This window comes from Miniopterus schreibersii (genome assembly GCF_964146895.1).
Source record: "Miniopterus schreibersii genome assembly, chromosome: 5".
In the NCBI taxonomy this organism is placed as follows: domain Eukaryota; kingdom Metazoa; phylum Chordata; class Mammalia; order Chiroptera; family Miniopteridae; genus Miniopterus; species Miniopterus schreibersii.
Window position 1 is genome coordinate 86,177,243 of NC_138106.1, and position 15,199 is coordinate 86,192,441.

The 15,199-nt window shown below is 40.9% G+C and overlaps 1 protein-coding gene and 1 pseudogene across 3 annotated transcripts in view; both read left to right on the plus strand.

Annotated features, from left to right (window-relative positions):
• Positions 1-15,199, plus strand: part of PLSCR4 (phospholipid scramblase 4) — a 40,929-nt gene that overhangs the window by 8,363 nt on the left and 17,367 nt on the right. For both annotated transcript variants that reach the window (XM_081139043.1, XM_081139042.1), the window contains 2 exons: positions 7,852-7,883; positions 11,906-12,016. In XM_081139043.1, the coding sequence (XP_080995169.1) occupies positions 7,877-7,883; positions 11,906-12,016 (118 nt within the window). In that variant the 5' untranslated portion in view covers positions 7,852-7,876. The remainder of the gene's footprint in view (positions 1-7,851; positions 7,884-11,905; positions 12,017-15,199) is intronic.
• Positions 8,628-10,158, plus strand: LOC308557661 (sentrin-specific protease 2 pseudogene; annotated as a pseudogene). The gene has a single exon. The product of its transcript is annotated as a sentrin-specific protease 2 pseudogene (transcript).

Here is a 15,199-nt window from a genome sequence, read left to right on the forward strand (position 1 = left end):
GACAAATTCCTTCAGCTTTTGTGTATCTGAAAAAGTCTTTATTTCCCCTTCATATCTAAAGGATAACTTTGCTGGATATTTTATTCTTGGCTGGTAATTTCCCTCTATAGTTTGAATATTTGGTTCTACTCTCTTCTAGCTTGTAGAGGTTGTGCTGAGAAGTCTGGTGATAATCTAATGGGCTTTCCTTTATAGGCAGCTTTCTCTTCCCTGGCTGCCTTGAGAATTCTTTCTCTGTCATTAATTTTATTAAAATTTATCTTTGCCTGGCCGGGCGTGGCTCAGCAGTTGAGCGTCAACCTGGGATCCAGGCGATCAGGGTTCGATTCCCAGTCGGGGCACATGCCTGGGTTGCGGGCTAGGCAGTCGATCAATGACTCTCTCATCATTGATGTTTCTCTCTCTCTCCTCCTCTCCTCTCTCTAAAGTCAATAAAAAATATATATATTTAAAAAAAAAATTACCTTTATTTTTGGAAGTATTGCAGATGTTGCCCCTTTTTTCCCCATTGACCCCCCTCCACCCTGCACCTGTCCCCCCACCCCAGATCTACTGCACTGTTGTCTGAGGCCATGGGTTATGTATATATGCATATAAGTTCTTTGGTTAATCTCTTCCTCTTTGTCATTAATTTTTGACAGTTTTTATACAATGTGTATTAGAGAAGGCCTTTTTGGTTTTTGTGTTTTGTTTGGTTATAAATGTCTTCATTGATTTTAGAGAGAAGAAGGGAGAGGGAAAGAGAGAGAGAAACATCAATTATGAGAGTCATTGATCAGCTGCCTCCTGCATGCCCCCTACTAGGATGGAGCCTGCAACCTGGGCATGTGCCCTGATGGAATCAAACCAAGATCATAGGTCTCTGCTCAACTGCTGAGCCATGCCAGCCAGGCGAGAAGGCCTTTTTGGATTGAAGTAGTTAGGTGTTCTGTTTCCTTCTTGGATCTGAGGGTATAGCTCTTTCCATAGTTTTGGGATGTTCTCATCAACTACTTTAATAGGCATTTGTTCCCTTCTTTCCCTCTTCTTCTTCTGGTATGCCTATTATTCTTATATCGCTTTTTCTGATAAAGTCAGATATTTCTCATAGAGTTCTCTCAATTTTTTTATTGCTCAAGTTTCTCTTCTTTCCTCTGTGTCATTTCTAGATTTCTAGTTTCTATATTACTAATATCCTTTCCTCCATATGACTCACTCTATTCTTATGCTTGCTAGTTCATTCTCGATCTTTTTAATTAAGTTATTCATTTCCACAAATTCAATTTGATTGTTTTTTAAAGTTTCAGTCTCTTTGATAAAGTACTCATTTTGTTTGTTGATTTGTTTTCTGAGCTCATTAAACTGCCTATCTATATTTTCTTGCATCTCACTGAATTTTTTCAGGACTGCAGTCTTGAATTCTCTGCCATTTAAATAATATATTTCCATATCTTTGTTTGTTTACTGGCGATTTTTAATTTTTTTCTGTGAGCTGCCAAACTACCTTGGTTATTTATGGTATTTTATGGGCTCCTCTGTCTAGGCATCTGTGTATGAGTGGCATTTCTCTAGTAGATTGACATGAAGAATTCTATTATTTTAGTATGTGGTGCTGAATCATAAGGTTTTTAGTTCTGTTGCTTTTCTCTGACTTTTTTTTATCTCCGTGGGGTAGTGGAAAATGGGAAGATGAATGTCTCTTCTGTGACCTGGTCGCCTCAGTCCCTGGGGAGCAACCCTGCAGGGGAACACAGTGGGTGATGGAGCTCCATATCTGTGAAATCCCAGTGCTGTCCCTTGCAGCAAGATGCTGCCATCATTGTAGCCACAATGTGTGGTGGTGGGGTAGGTTAGGGTAACCTGGCCACCTTCTAAGTCACTTTGCACCCCCGTCCTGTATTGCAATCTAAGCCCTCCCCTAAGTCCCCCTGTGCCACTCTCCTGGGAGCAGTCACAGAACTGCCCTTTGCTCAGTGTAAAAATGATTCTATAGCACCAGTTCTCAGGTTTGCAGATTTTGTGCTATTCCAACACAACACCGGGGGTGAAGGGAGATGAGATCTGGGAGGTTAAGGGGTAGCCAGGCTTTGTGGCTTTGTTTCTCTGTCTGCAGTGCCCACCGCCAGATAATCATGGCCACACCTCTGTGCTGTGTTCCAGCCTAGGTCACTGGGCTCAGCCATAGCTTGTGCTCACTTCTGCAAGAATGCTCACTTAATTTCTGTGTTCTTCCTGACTCGAGATTGCCAGCCACAGCATGATTCCTACCCTCATTGGACTCAGCCCCACCTTGAGCCCCTGGCTGCAGGGCTGCATCTGTGGCTATCTCAGTGTTTCTCCATTCTCACCTCAAGGTCATTCCCACTTGTCCACCTTTAGATATCTCAGTGCATGGATCTCTCAGGTATGTTTGTGCATTGAATTACAGCTTTTTAAATTATTGAAACTTCAAGGGGAGAAACCAAGGGGATCTCTCACGCTGTCATTCCTCTGGCATAACTTAGAAGTGAGCAGAAGTTGAGAGTCTGAAGATTTCTGAAGAATAAATTATCTTTGGGAATTTACCTCTACTGCCAAGGGAGCAGAGTCTCCCTAGACTAAAATCATGCTCCTTTCTGTGACAGCCCTGCCTCCTGGGCTCGAGTCCTGCCTGGTCTCCAGGGCCTGGTGGGGCAGATTTCAAATATGGGGGTGAAGCTTGGGTGGAAAAATGACTTAAACACATAATAAAAGTTCCCTTTTTTTCATTTAAAATATGGAAAATAAAACTAAAATGTATTTACATTTCAGATTAGTGAGAAAAGATTGGAAAAAAATGTCACATTAGTAATGTAACACATTTCTCTAGTATGTGAATTGATTTAAATATTTCGTAGTACAGTTAGACAACATGTCAAAATAAAAATGCATAAAACTTTGATCCAGCATTTCTGGTCCCAAGAATTTAGTACACAGGCACCCAAAGAAATATATTAGTTTAATTCAGCATTGTTTGTTTAATAGTATACATTCAGAAACTATTTAAATTTTCATCACTAAGCAGCCAGTTTTATAAGTTGTGGTGCAGCCATTAAAATTATGTAAACTGAAATGTAGTCAACATCAAGACATTTTCACAAATGAGTGGCCTAAAATGACACACTGGATCAAATGGATTTAGTTGATGTCTTCAGAGCATTTCACCCCAAAACAACAGAATATACATTCTTTTAAAGTGCACATGGAACATTTTCTAGGATAGGCCACATGTTTGGACAAAACAAGTCTCAATAAATTTAAGAATATTGAAATCATATCAAGTATCTTCACTGACCATAATAGTATGAAACTAGATATCAATCACAAGATAAAAACTGAAAAACACAAAGACTTGGAGGCTAAGTAAGATTTCACTAAACAATGAATGGGTTAACAATGAGATCAAGGAAGAAATCAAAAGATTCCTTGAAATAAATGAAAATGAAAACAGCCCCAAATCTATGGGACACAGTGAAAGCAGTACTAAGAGGGAAATTCATAGCATTACAGTTCTACCTCAAGAAACAAGAAAAATCACAAACAGTCTAACTTTATACTTAAAGCAACTAGAGAAAGAAAAACAAAGCTCAACATGAGTAGAAGGCGGGAAATAATAAAGATCAGAGCACAAATAAATGGGATGGCATCTAAAAAAAAAGTGCAAAAGATCAATGAAACCAAGAGATGGTTATTGGAAAAGATAAACAAGATTGACAAACCTTTAACCAGATTCATCAAGAAAAAAAATTGAGCCCGGCCGGGCATGGCTCAGCAGTTGAGCGTCGACCTAGGATCCAGGTGATCGGGGTTCGATTCCCGGTCAGGGCACATGCCCGGTTGCGGACTTAATCAGTGACTCTCTCATCATTGATGTTTCTATCTCTCTCCCTCTCCTTTCCTCTCTCTGAAATCAAAGATATATTTAAAAAAAAAAAAAAATTGAGAGAGGACCCAAATAAATAAAATCAGAAATGAAACAGGAGAATTAACAACTGACTCCATAGAAATACAAGGGATTGACAGAAAATATTATGAAAAACTCTATGCCAACAAATTGGACAATCTGGAAGAAAAAAATTCCTAGAAACATCCAGTCTTCCAAAACTGAATCAGGAAGACTCAGAGAATCAGAAATCTGTTAAGACTGATTATAACTAATGAAATTGAAGTAGTAATCAAAAACTACCAACAAACAAAAAGTCCTGGACCTGATGGCATCACAGGTAAATTTTACCAAACTGAAAGAAGAACTCACACCTGTCCTTCTCAAACTATTCAAAAAAATTCAAGAAGAAGGAAAACTCCCAAGCTCATCTTATGAGGTGTGCATTATCCTAATTCCAAAACCAGATAAGGACACTACAGAGAAAGAGAATTATAGGCCAGTATCCCTGACAGATAGTAAAATCCTCAACAAAACATTAGCAATCCAGATCTAGCAATACATTAAAAAGATCATATACCAATCAAGTGGGCTTTATTCTGGGGAAGCAAGATTGGTACAATAGCTGCAAATCAACAAATGTGATACATCGTATAAACGGAAGGATGAAAATAGCATGATTATATCAATAGATGCAGAAAAAGCATTTGATAAAATCTAGCACCCATTTATGATAACTCTCAGCAGTGGGAATAGAGGGGACGTATCTCAACGTAATAAAGGATGTGTGAGAGACCCACAGCCAATGTCTTACTCATTGGGCAGTAACTAAAAGTGTTTCCCTTAAGATCAGGGAAGACAGAGGTGTCCACTGTCACCACTCTTACTGAACATAGTGGTGGAAGTTTTAGCCATAGAAGTCAGACAAGAAGTAGAAATAAAAGGCATCCAAAATTGGAATGGAAGAAGTAAAACTGTCATCATTTGCAGATGACATGATACTGTATATAGAGAACCCTAAAGATTCCACTAAAAAACTACTAGAACTGATAAATGAATTCAGTTGGCAGTCAGGATACAAAATAAATATCCAGAAATTCATTGCATTTTTATACACCAATAATGAACTATCAGAAAGGAAAACTAAAAAAAATCCTTTTCACAATTGCTTCAACAAGAATAAAATATCTGGGAATAAATTTAACCAAGGATGTAAAAGACCTGTACTCAGAAGACTGTAAGACACAGAAGAATTTGAGGAAGACACAAATAAGTGGAAGCATATACCATGTTCCATGTTGGTGGATAGGAAGAATTAATAGCATTAAAATGTCCATATGACCCAGAGCTGTCTACAGGTTAAATGCAATTCCTATTAAGATACCAGTGGCGTATTTCACAGAACTTAGGACAAATGTTTCAAAAATTTGTATGGAACCACAAAAGACCCCAAATAGCAACAGCAGTCTTGAGAAAGAACAAGAGTTGGAGGAATCACCCTACCTGATATCAAATTATATTACAAGGCCATAGTAATCAAAACAGCGTGGTACTGGCTGGTGTGGCTCAATTGTTGAGTGTCACCCATGAACCAGGAGGTCACGGATTCCCAGTCAGGGCACATGTCCAGGTTCTGGGCTCTATCCCCAGTAGAGGGTGTGCAAGAGGGAGCCAATCGGTGCATCTCTTTCATTATTGATGTTTCTATCTCTCTTGCTCTCCCTTCCGCTCTCGGAAACAAAAAAACAAAACAAAAAAACCCCACAGACATACAGAACAATGGAAAAGAATGGAAAGCCCAGAAATAAGTCCATGCCTTTATAGTTAATTAAATTTAACAAAGGAGGTAAAAACATAGGATGGACTAAAGGTAGTCTTCAATAAATGGTGTTGGGAAAACTGGAGAGAGATGTGCTAAAAAATGAAATTAGCCCAGCTGGGCGTGACCCAGAAGTTGAGCATCAAACTAGGGTCCAGGAGGTCGCAGTTTGATTCTCAGTCAGGGCACATGCCCAGGGTTGGGGGCTCGATCCCCAGTTGAGGGCGTGCAGGAGGCAGCTGATCAATAACGACTCTCTCATCATTGATGTTTCTATCTCTCTCTCTCCCTCTCCCTTCTTTATCTCTCTTAAATCAGTAAAGGTATTTTTTTTAAAAAAAAAATTAGACCACCTTCTTACATCACACACAAGTATAAACTCAAAATGGATTAAAGGTCTTAAATTTTAGACTCAGTACCGTAAAAATCCTTGAAGAAAACATAGGCAGTAAAATCGCGGACATTTCTTGTAGCAATGTTTTTTCTGATATATCTCCTCGGGCAAGGCAAATAAAAGAAAAATTAGACAAATGGAACTACATCAAACTAAAGAGTTTTTGCACAGCAAAGGAAACCATCAACAAGAAGAAAAGACAACCCCCTGAATAGAACTTATTTGCCAATGATACATATGATTAGGGGTTAATACTGAAAATTTATAAAGAATTTATAAAACTCAAGACACACGCACACACACACACACACACACACACAAACACTGAAAGAATTCTGTTAAATTGGGGCCAGAAGACATGAATAGGCATATCTCCAGAAGACGTACAGATGGCCAGTAGACCTATGAAAGGTGGTTCAACGTCAGTAGTCCTCAGAGAGATTAAAGTTAAAAGCACAGTGAGATATCACCTGACACCTGTCAGAATGACTGTCACTAGGCCAACAAGTGTTGGCGAGGGTGTGGAGAGAGGGGAACCCTCTTTGCAGTATTGGTGGGAATGCAGATGGGTGCAGCCACTGTGGAAAGCAGTATGGGGTTACCTCAAAAAATAAAATTAAAATGGAACTGCCCTATGATCCAGTGGTTCCTCTTCTGGGAATTTATCCAAAGAAACTTGAAACACTAACTTAAACGAAAATATGTACCCCTGTGCTCGTAGCAGCGTTATTCACAATCGCCATGATCTGGAAGCAGCCCAGGTGCCCATCAGTAGATGGGTGGATAAAACAGCTGTGGGACAGTCACACCGTGGAATGCAACTCTGCTGTAAAAGGGAAGGATCTCTTACCCTTTGGGACAGCATGGAGGGACCTGGAGACATCATGCCAAGTGAAACAAGCCGGTCGGAGAGAGACAAGTACCACGGGATCTCCCTCATCTGTGGAATCTAATGAACGAACTGAGCTACGGCGCAAAATAGAGACAGACGCAGGTAGAGAGCAGGCTGGGAGCTCGGGGCGGGAGAACGGGGTTGGGGGGGTTGAGCAGAAGAAGAAAACAGAACTCAGGGACCTGGACAGGCGTGGTGACTGCTGTGTGGACCACTCGAGGTGGAGGAGGGCATGGAGGAGATGGAAGGTGATGGGAAAACTAAAAAAGACAATGGATGGGTCAGATCTGATCATTCCACTGCAACTGCAACAGATTCCAAACATTTTGCCGCGGCCTTTAAGAATGACCGGACCTCTGTCTCCTTTTGTTTCCTCGGGTTTTTATTCGCTGTGTCCCGGCCACACCTGACTTCTTTCTCTCCCTTGAGTATTCCAAGCTCAGTGCCACACCAGGCCCTTTGTCCTTACTTCTCTTTCTGGAACTCTTCCCACATTTTTGGTGTAGTGTCTCCCTAGTTCAAATAGTTTAAAGGTCACCTGAGAGAGGGTTACCCTCCCTTCATGTTTTCCTTAAACTTTTCACTTTCTGCGTAACTGTACTACGTTTAATTTCAAACATTTGTTATGTTTTTAAATCTGATTCCACTAGAATATAGTGTCCAGCAGCATGTCCATCTGGTTTACTGCTATATGTTCATCATCTGTAATAGTGCCTGGTACATAATAGGTACTCAGTAAATATTTGTTGAATTAACGAAGGAATGAGTGGAAGGTAATTGGAGGCTAAAAGATTCATAGAACTAGTTACATGTATCACTAAGTAATAGTAACTTTTTATAATGTATGTAATATTTTTATTTTTCAGGATTAATTGGAATTAATTGGATTAAATGTCAGGTAAGTGTTTGTGAATAAAGTTTTAATATGCTTTGTTTTCACATGTGAATTGTGTGATTGCTTTCCTTAAAAATAGGAGTTTATTTCATTTTGAAGTTTTTTATTATTTAGTATTTGGAGAGGGTATGTTCATGTATATAGACTCATTTATACATGTGAACATTTTTTTTCTATCTTTGACAAAAAGGATTAAAAGGGAATTATATTAGCACATATGTACTAAAAGACCTCTAAAGTGTGTGGGGAAATTTGGGTAAAGGAAAAATACGGGTAGGAAAGTAAGTCTGCAAAGAGAGGTAGTAGTAATAAAAGCCTGGGTGGCAGCCGCGTTCACAGAGGGGGGCTCAAAAGTAGCGCCTGCATTTTCAAGCACCATAAGGGTAACGTAAGGAGAGAAACACCGCGTTTACGGGATGTGTGTGTGTGTGTGTTTTTAGGTAAAAGTCTATTAGTTAAGAGGTTCATAGTGAGTCCAAGGAGAAGGTTCTCTGATTTCAATAAGAGGACAGGTTTTAACATGAAAAGTGGCTTCAGGGCCGTGGTGGCTGAGGCGGCGAAGCGGCGGCCACAGCTCTGGGGTGTGTGTCTCGGGGGGTGTCGGCCGCCGCTGCTCCGGCTTGCACTCTGTTTTCTGCAGTGGACACTGATGAAATACCGGCCAAAAGACCAAGATTAGATTGCTTTATTCACCAAGTGAAAACCAGTCTCTGCAATGCTGCCAGCTTGTTCGGGTCCCCATTCCAGCTGACCACGAAGCCCATGGTAGCTTCTGCTTGTAACGGAACGCGGAACGCAGCCCCTTCAGGAGAGGTATTTTCGAACTCTTCATCTTGTGGACTGACAGGTTCTGGATCCTGGAACAACATGCTGGAACTGGGTAATAAATCTCCTAATGGAATAAGTGACTATCCAAAGGTCAGAGTGACAGTAACTCGAGATCAGCCTCGCAGAGTCCTGCCTTCCTTCAGTTTTACTTTGAACCCAGAAGGCTATGATAGAAGACCAGGTGGCCGCCGTCATAGCAAAAGCAATCCAGAGAGTTCCTTAACGTGGAAACCTCAGGCTCAGGTTGTAACAGAGATGATTACTGAAGAGGGTGGCAAGGGTCTGAGGCGTCCCCATTGTACGGTGGAGGAGAGTGTTCAAAAAGAGGAAAGAGAGAAGTACTGAAGGTTATTGGAGAGACTCAAAGAAGGTGTTCATGGAAACTCTGTTCCTCCTGTAGCTTCAACTCATCACAGTTCTCAAAGATGTCACGTGGATACATTAAAGACCAAAGGCTGGGGGGAAGAGCAAAGTCATGGAGTCAGAACAACTCAGTTTGTTCCAAAACAATATAGAGCTGCTGAAACAAGGGGACCTCTATGCCCAGTGAGGAGTGAAAAGAGATGTTCAAAGGGGACAATTTTGGATATAGAGAAGACAGTTGGAATCAGACTTGAAAATGAAGGTAGGAGAGGACACCAGCTGGAACCTGACCTGTCTGAAGAAGTGTCAGCCCGACTCTGCCTGGGCAGTGGAAGCAATGGCTTATTCAGGAGGAAAGTGTCAATACTTGAGACGAAAGAAAAAAATTGCTCAGGCAAAGAGCGGGAGAAAAGAACGGATGATCTTCTTGAACTTACAGAGGACATGGAAAAGGAAATCAGTAACGCCCTAGGCCATGGCCCACAGGATGAGGTCCTAAGTAGCGCTTTCAAATTGCGAATCACTCCAGGAGATATCCAGACCTTGAGGAACTTTCACTGGCTCAATGATGAAGTCATTAATTTTTACATGAATCTTCTGGTGGAAAGAAATAAAAAGCAAGGCTATCCAGCACTCCATGCATTCAGTACTTTCTTCTATCCCAAATTAAAGTCTGGGGGTTACCAAGCAGTGAAAAGATGGACCAAAGGGGTCAATCTCTTTGAACAGGAACTAATTCTGGTACCTATTCATCGGAAGGTACGTTGGAGCTTGGTGGTGATAGACCTACGAAAAAAGAGTCTTAAATACCTGGATTCTATAGGACAAAAGGGCAACAGGATCTGTGAGATTCTCCTTCAGCATTTACAGGATGAAAGTAAGACCAAAAGGAACGTTGACCTGAGTCTTTTAGAGTGGACCCACTACAGCATGAAGCCCCACGAGATTCCTCAACAGTTGAATGGGAGTGATTGTGGAATGTTTACTTGTAAATACGCAGATTCTATGTCTATCACATTTACTCAGCACCAGATGCCTCTTCCGGAAGAAGATGGTGTGGGAAATCCTTCATCAGCAGTTGCTGTGAGCATGCCCTGCCCAGTCCCGTAGCTGCTGCTGATTCTTTCATGGACGAACATTTTCATATACCTCGTGCACTGTGGGTTAGAAAGCCCCTGCGTCACCTGCTCTCTCAGGCACTGAGCTGTCAGACATGCGTGAAGGCCCTGCACCCAGTGTCCTGACTTGGTATGCGGAGGGCTGTTTGTAAGACTGTGCCTGCCCAGAGCCCTGGACTGTTCAACCCACACAGGAACAAACGCTAATTAATACTTTTTTAAAAGATTTTTTCCCTGCGAATGTGGAAAATGCAGGATTTATCCTATGAGTAGTTGTTTTCCGTGTTTGTCACGTGTATTTGTTCGCTCACTCATCTGCAGGCATAACGGGCCGGGCGTGGCTGCCCTTTTAGAGTTAACTTTGAATTACTTGTTTGAACTGTTTATTTCTGAAAAGAATGTTAATCAAGCTGCCACTCCCTGCTGATGTGGAGGGAGGGAAGTGGGGTGGGGTGGGGGGGTGGTGTTAATTAACATCTCTAACGCTGGAGCGGGAACTGCCCACTTGAAGCTGGAGGTCTATTTTTTTGAGGCTTGAAAATGCCAGGAGAAGCGCTGGGGTTAGGGCTCCGATTGCCTGTCAGAGGAAGCCCGACACTCCGGCATCGGCATGGTGTGGAAGAGTGGAACTGTGGCCGAGGAACTCTGGCTACCCAGGCATCTTCGGAAGAGTGTCCTGGTCATCTAAAGAGACTTTCCTTTCTGGAAATGAGGTGACTGCTACTCTTGAAACTGGATTTGAAGTAACTAAACCCTAAATCTTCATTTTCGTCCCAGATCTGGTTGAGTATAAACCTCAGAATTGTAAAGGCTGGCCTCCGCTGTTTATTTCAAAAGATACGATTCAATTTAAAGCTATTTTTCCTCAAAGTTTTTTTTATATATATATATATATATATATATATATATGTATATATATATATATATATATATATAGAAAGCTGAAATTACGTTTTGTATTCATTAGGATTTACACACCCTCCCCCCCATTCCACCCCTACTGAAATTTGTGGAAGAAAATTTAGTACTTGGCTCTGAGGTTACCAGTTATACAATAATCTATTTTGCATATGTAAGTTTGTATTTAACTTTTTTTGTTCATTAAAAACTTTACAGTGAAAAAAAAAAGAAAAAGAAAAGTGGCTTCAGTACTGCCTTGAAGTAATTACAGTGACTTAGGTCTTTTGGGAAGAATAGGGTGGAAGTGTGAGTCCCTGGAGCCGCCTCTCATTGACCTGTGTGTGGCACCGCCGGCTTTTAAACCATTTAGTATTCATCATGCTCTGTTTTGAATTTACCGAGTATTGTGTTACGTTTTGAATTTATTTAAACAGCCATTTTCCAAAGTGAATTCAGGAAAAATCTGATTTACTGTATATCCAACTGTACATATTAGTAAAAAGGATTTTTGACACTGTGAAAGGAATTTATGTAGGTAGGAATCAGCATCCGCCAGCTAGTAGCATGAAAGCTCGTTGCTTTGATCATAGCATGGTGGTTTAATATTTTCTTTTTAAACCCATCTTCAGCCTGGAAATTCATCAAATATATTAATAGGTTGATGTCTATTGTACATATGAGTTATGTTTTTATATGAAATATAAGTGTATTTTATATTGGTTACATGAATTGGTGCATGCCAACAAGAAAAAAATGAATGCATTCTGTTATATTATCATTTCTGTTGTAAATCATGTCCCCTGTCTCTCCCCTAAGGTTTAGGCCCCACAGCCCCTGAGCAACAGGCAGACGAAATGGAAAAGGAATTAAAGTCACCCGATCCAAGGCCTGATGCCCCTCCTGACTACGATTCCCATTTTGTGCAAGGTACATTACATATTCAGAAAGGCTCTTTCCTCTCTCCAGACAATGATACTAATAGTTAAGGTTGCTTTTAAAAATAATTAGGGGGGTGAGTAGAGATGAAAGGAGGCATAGAGAGGATAAATGGTGATGGAAAAAATAAAATAAATTAATTGAGTAGTTCAATAAATATTAAGTACCTACAGGCTGCCAAGTGCTTTACTAGGTGTCAATCAAGAACATACTCTTACCTTCATAGGCTGTGTAGGCTACTGGGGAAGGAAGCTGTGCAGACATCGATGCCACTCTCTCTGCTCGGTTATGGAAATGTGAGGAGAACGTTGTAGGGGCACAGGTGACAGTAACTGACTACCAGAGATCTGAGGGGATCCCTGACTGAGGAGATCATTTTGTGCTGGCACAATAGGTTCTCAAACAAAAGGGAGGGGGCAGGGACCATGGGTGGCTGAAAGAGCAATGTATCCGAAAGCATAGGTCATGAAGGTCTGGTGTGAAGCATGCAGGGCACAAACGGCAAGGGACATGGAGGTGAGAGGCCCTGCCTGCTCATTCAGGAGCTCGTAGTTCTGCAGGTGTTCCAGTCTCAGTGCTCGCTGGTGGTGACTGAGGAAAATGGATACACATACTGCTAATGGAAATCTGAGGTACAGTCTTTTTAGAAAGTGATTTTGCAAGGAATAAAATCTTTAAAATTAAAAATATACTTCTAAGGAAATAGTTTTCATCTGGATTGTATTCAAATACATTTTAATGATTTAGAAAATGAGAGATAAGGTTGTAGCAGTATTTCTTCAAACATATATTTATGTACATTTAGAGGTGGAATCATTGAGTTAGGCTGTGAAAGGGCAGAAGAAACCCTGATATCCACAGGAGATGCCAGAGATGTGTATTGTTTTAGCCCTAAATGTATGATCCATGGAGCTCAGGTAGCCTTTGCCCTGCAGTGTTTTCTGGAAACAGCAGGGCTTATTTTTCCCCTTTCCCTCATGTACATGCATATTGTGTGGCTCTGATCCAGTATAACCCCCATAACTGGCTTGGCCCAGCTAAATCGAAGATTTTGACAATCCAAAATTATAATCTTAGTGTATCTGATCATTTCATTATATTTTATTTCAGTGACTATCAACACAATCTACATAATCTGTCTTATTTTTACCAGTCACTCTATCCAGGTACCTAGATTCTATTAGAACAGAAGTTCCACTATTTCTAAGACATAAACACTGGTTTTCAGTCATATTCTGGTCATCTGAGAAAGCGTTTATTCCTCAATATATAAAAAAAATTAAGAAGAGTGTAGGAGACATCCTTCAAATTAAATGACTAGATAAGTTGAAAAATACGATGATGCAGAGCATACAACTAATGAATTTTGTTATGAAATAGTAACAAAAATTTTCTGTGACCGCCACCTAGTGGCTGAACTATGTACTTTCTTATGGTGACATTCACATTAAGGAACTTGAAATATTATACTTGAAATATTTGGCTTTAATTAATTTCTTTAAATTCAGTTATACAATTTCCATTTGCATTATAGTACTGGGTATGTATTCTTCCCCAGAATGATTTTGTCCAAAATATATTTAAAAGAATACTTAATAAACCTTTGTTATATGTAGCCTATACAGAGAAAATGACATAATTTCTTGAAATAAAAAAGGATAATAGTATTCAAAATAAGAAAACACAAACCCCACAAGGCAGTATTTCTCACACTAGTATTGGCGGGAAAATGCTCCATAACAGACTTCTTTTTCCCCCCCACATAGTTACCTTTTAATTTTTTAATGCTAAGAATACTTCAGATCTACTCTCAGCAAATTTCAAGTATATGGTACAGGATTATTAACTGTAGTCACCATGCTCAGAACATATTCATTTTTCCTGGATATCAAACTTGGTGCTTCTCAATCCAATTCTGGTACCTTGTTCCTGAACACATAGCCTCTATTCTTTCTCTACTCTGTCCCCTACAGGGACCCAAGGCAGAACCTCGAGAATCATTCCTGGCATCCTATCTGTTACTAAGACAATACTGTTCTTAAATGTTGGTTATTATTTCTGCACTTTTTGCTCCTTTCATCACAATCAAACTTCACCGCCTTCCATCTGGACTGCTGCAGGCACCCCCTGCCTAAGCGAACCTCATTCATAAAGCTTCTAAATGTAAAACTGTTCACTCCACTTTCCATTTGGTTGGCATAAAGTTCAAGTTCTTTGTGCAGAGTACAGATCTTTCGTAAGTTTCACTCCTTCCCCACCTTCCTTTCTACCTCACCTGCGGAGTCCCCCTCCATTTGTGGCCATTCCCCTCCGCAGTGCTGAGCCTCCCCTTGTCTGCATCTTTTCCCCCTGTGAAACCTTTCCCCCTGGTGGAGTCGCTGGTGAGGGCTGAGTGTCAGCACTTACCTCTGCGGTGCCTCCTGTGCCTGGGTCAGCTGCCCCCTCCTCTCTCATCTTGTCACACTGTGCGTCTGCCTCTGATTACAGCAGTCTCTCGCTTCATAATGGCCACTCATTTTTTCTTATCAGTTTGTGAATTCTCCATAGAACTGGATGTCCTGAAGACAGACATGTCTTTGTGCACCTTTCTGTTTCTGGCAGTAAGCACAGCACCTGGTTCTTGAAATGGGCTTGAGGATTGTTTCCGAGATAAAGGAATGTTGATTCATTCCATGGCCTTGCTCTCAGTATTAAGAGAAATGGTTTTACAATTCATGACTTTCATGAGTAACCAAAATCTCCCAGACTTCATCAGCTTCAAAAGCTACACTTCCCTTTAATGCCCAAATTAGCGGAACCTGAGCCTCTGTCCAATTGCCTTATAGGGATTGTTTTATTTCTCATTCGAAAGTACTTTTCGGGCCATGTCCCTTCCTGGTGGTGGCTGGCTTTCCCAGCATTAGCTGACTGCAGATCACGCTCTGTCTCTATGCTGGTCGCCCTGTACTGTCCTGAGACCATCTTTCTGCCAGCTGAGCTGTTTTTTCCTTGCACTGCGGTATTCTGTGGGCAGTGGGAGAGTGCAGAACCCAAGGACTTAAGGACCTGAAATAGCTGCTAGCTAGAGCTGCTCTTTCAGTCTATAGTTCCAGGCTCTCCACAGAATCCCATTTTGGGAGTTCATCTTCCTCGCCTCTGATCTAGGGAGAAGCATTGTCATAATTTAGTCAGTGC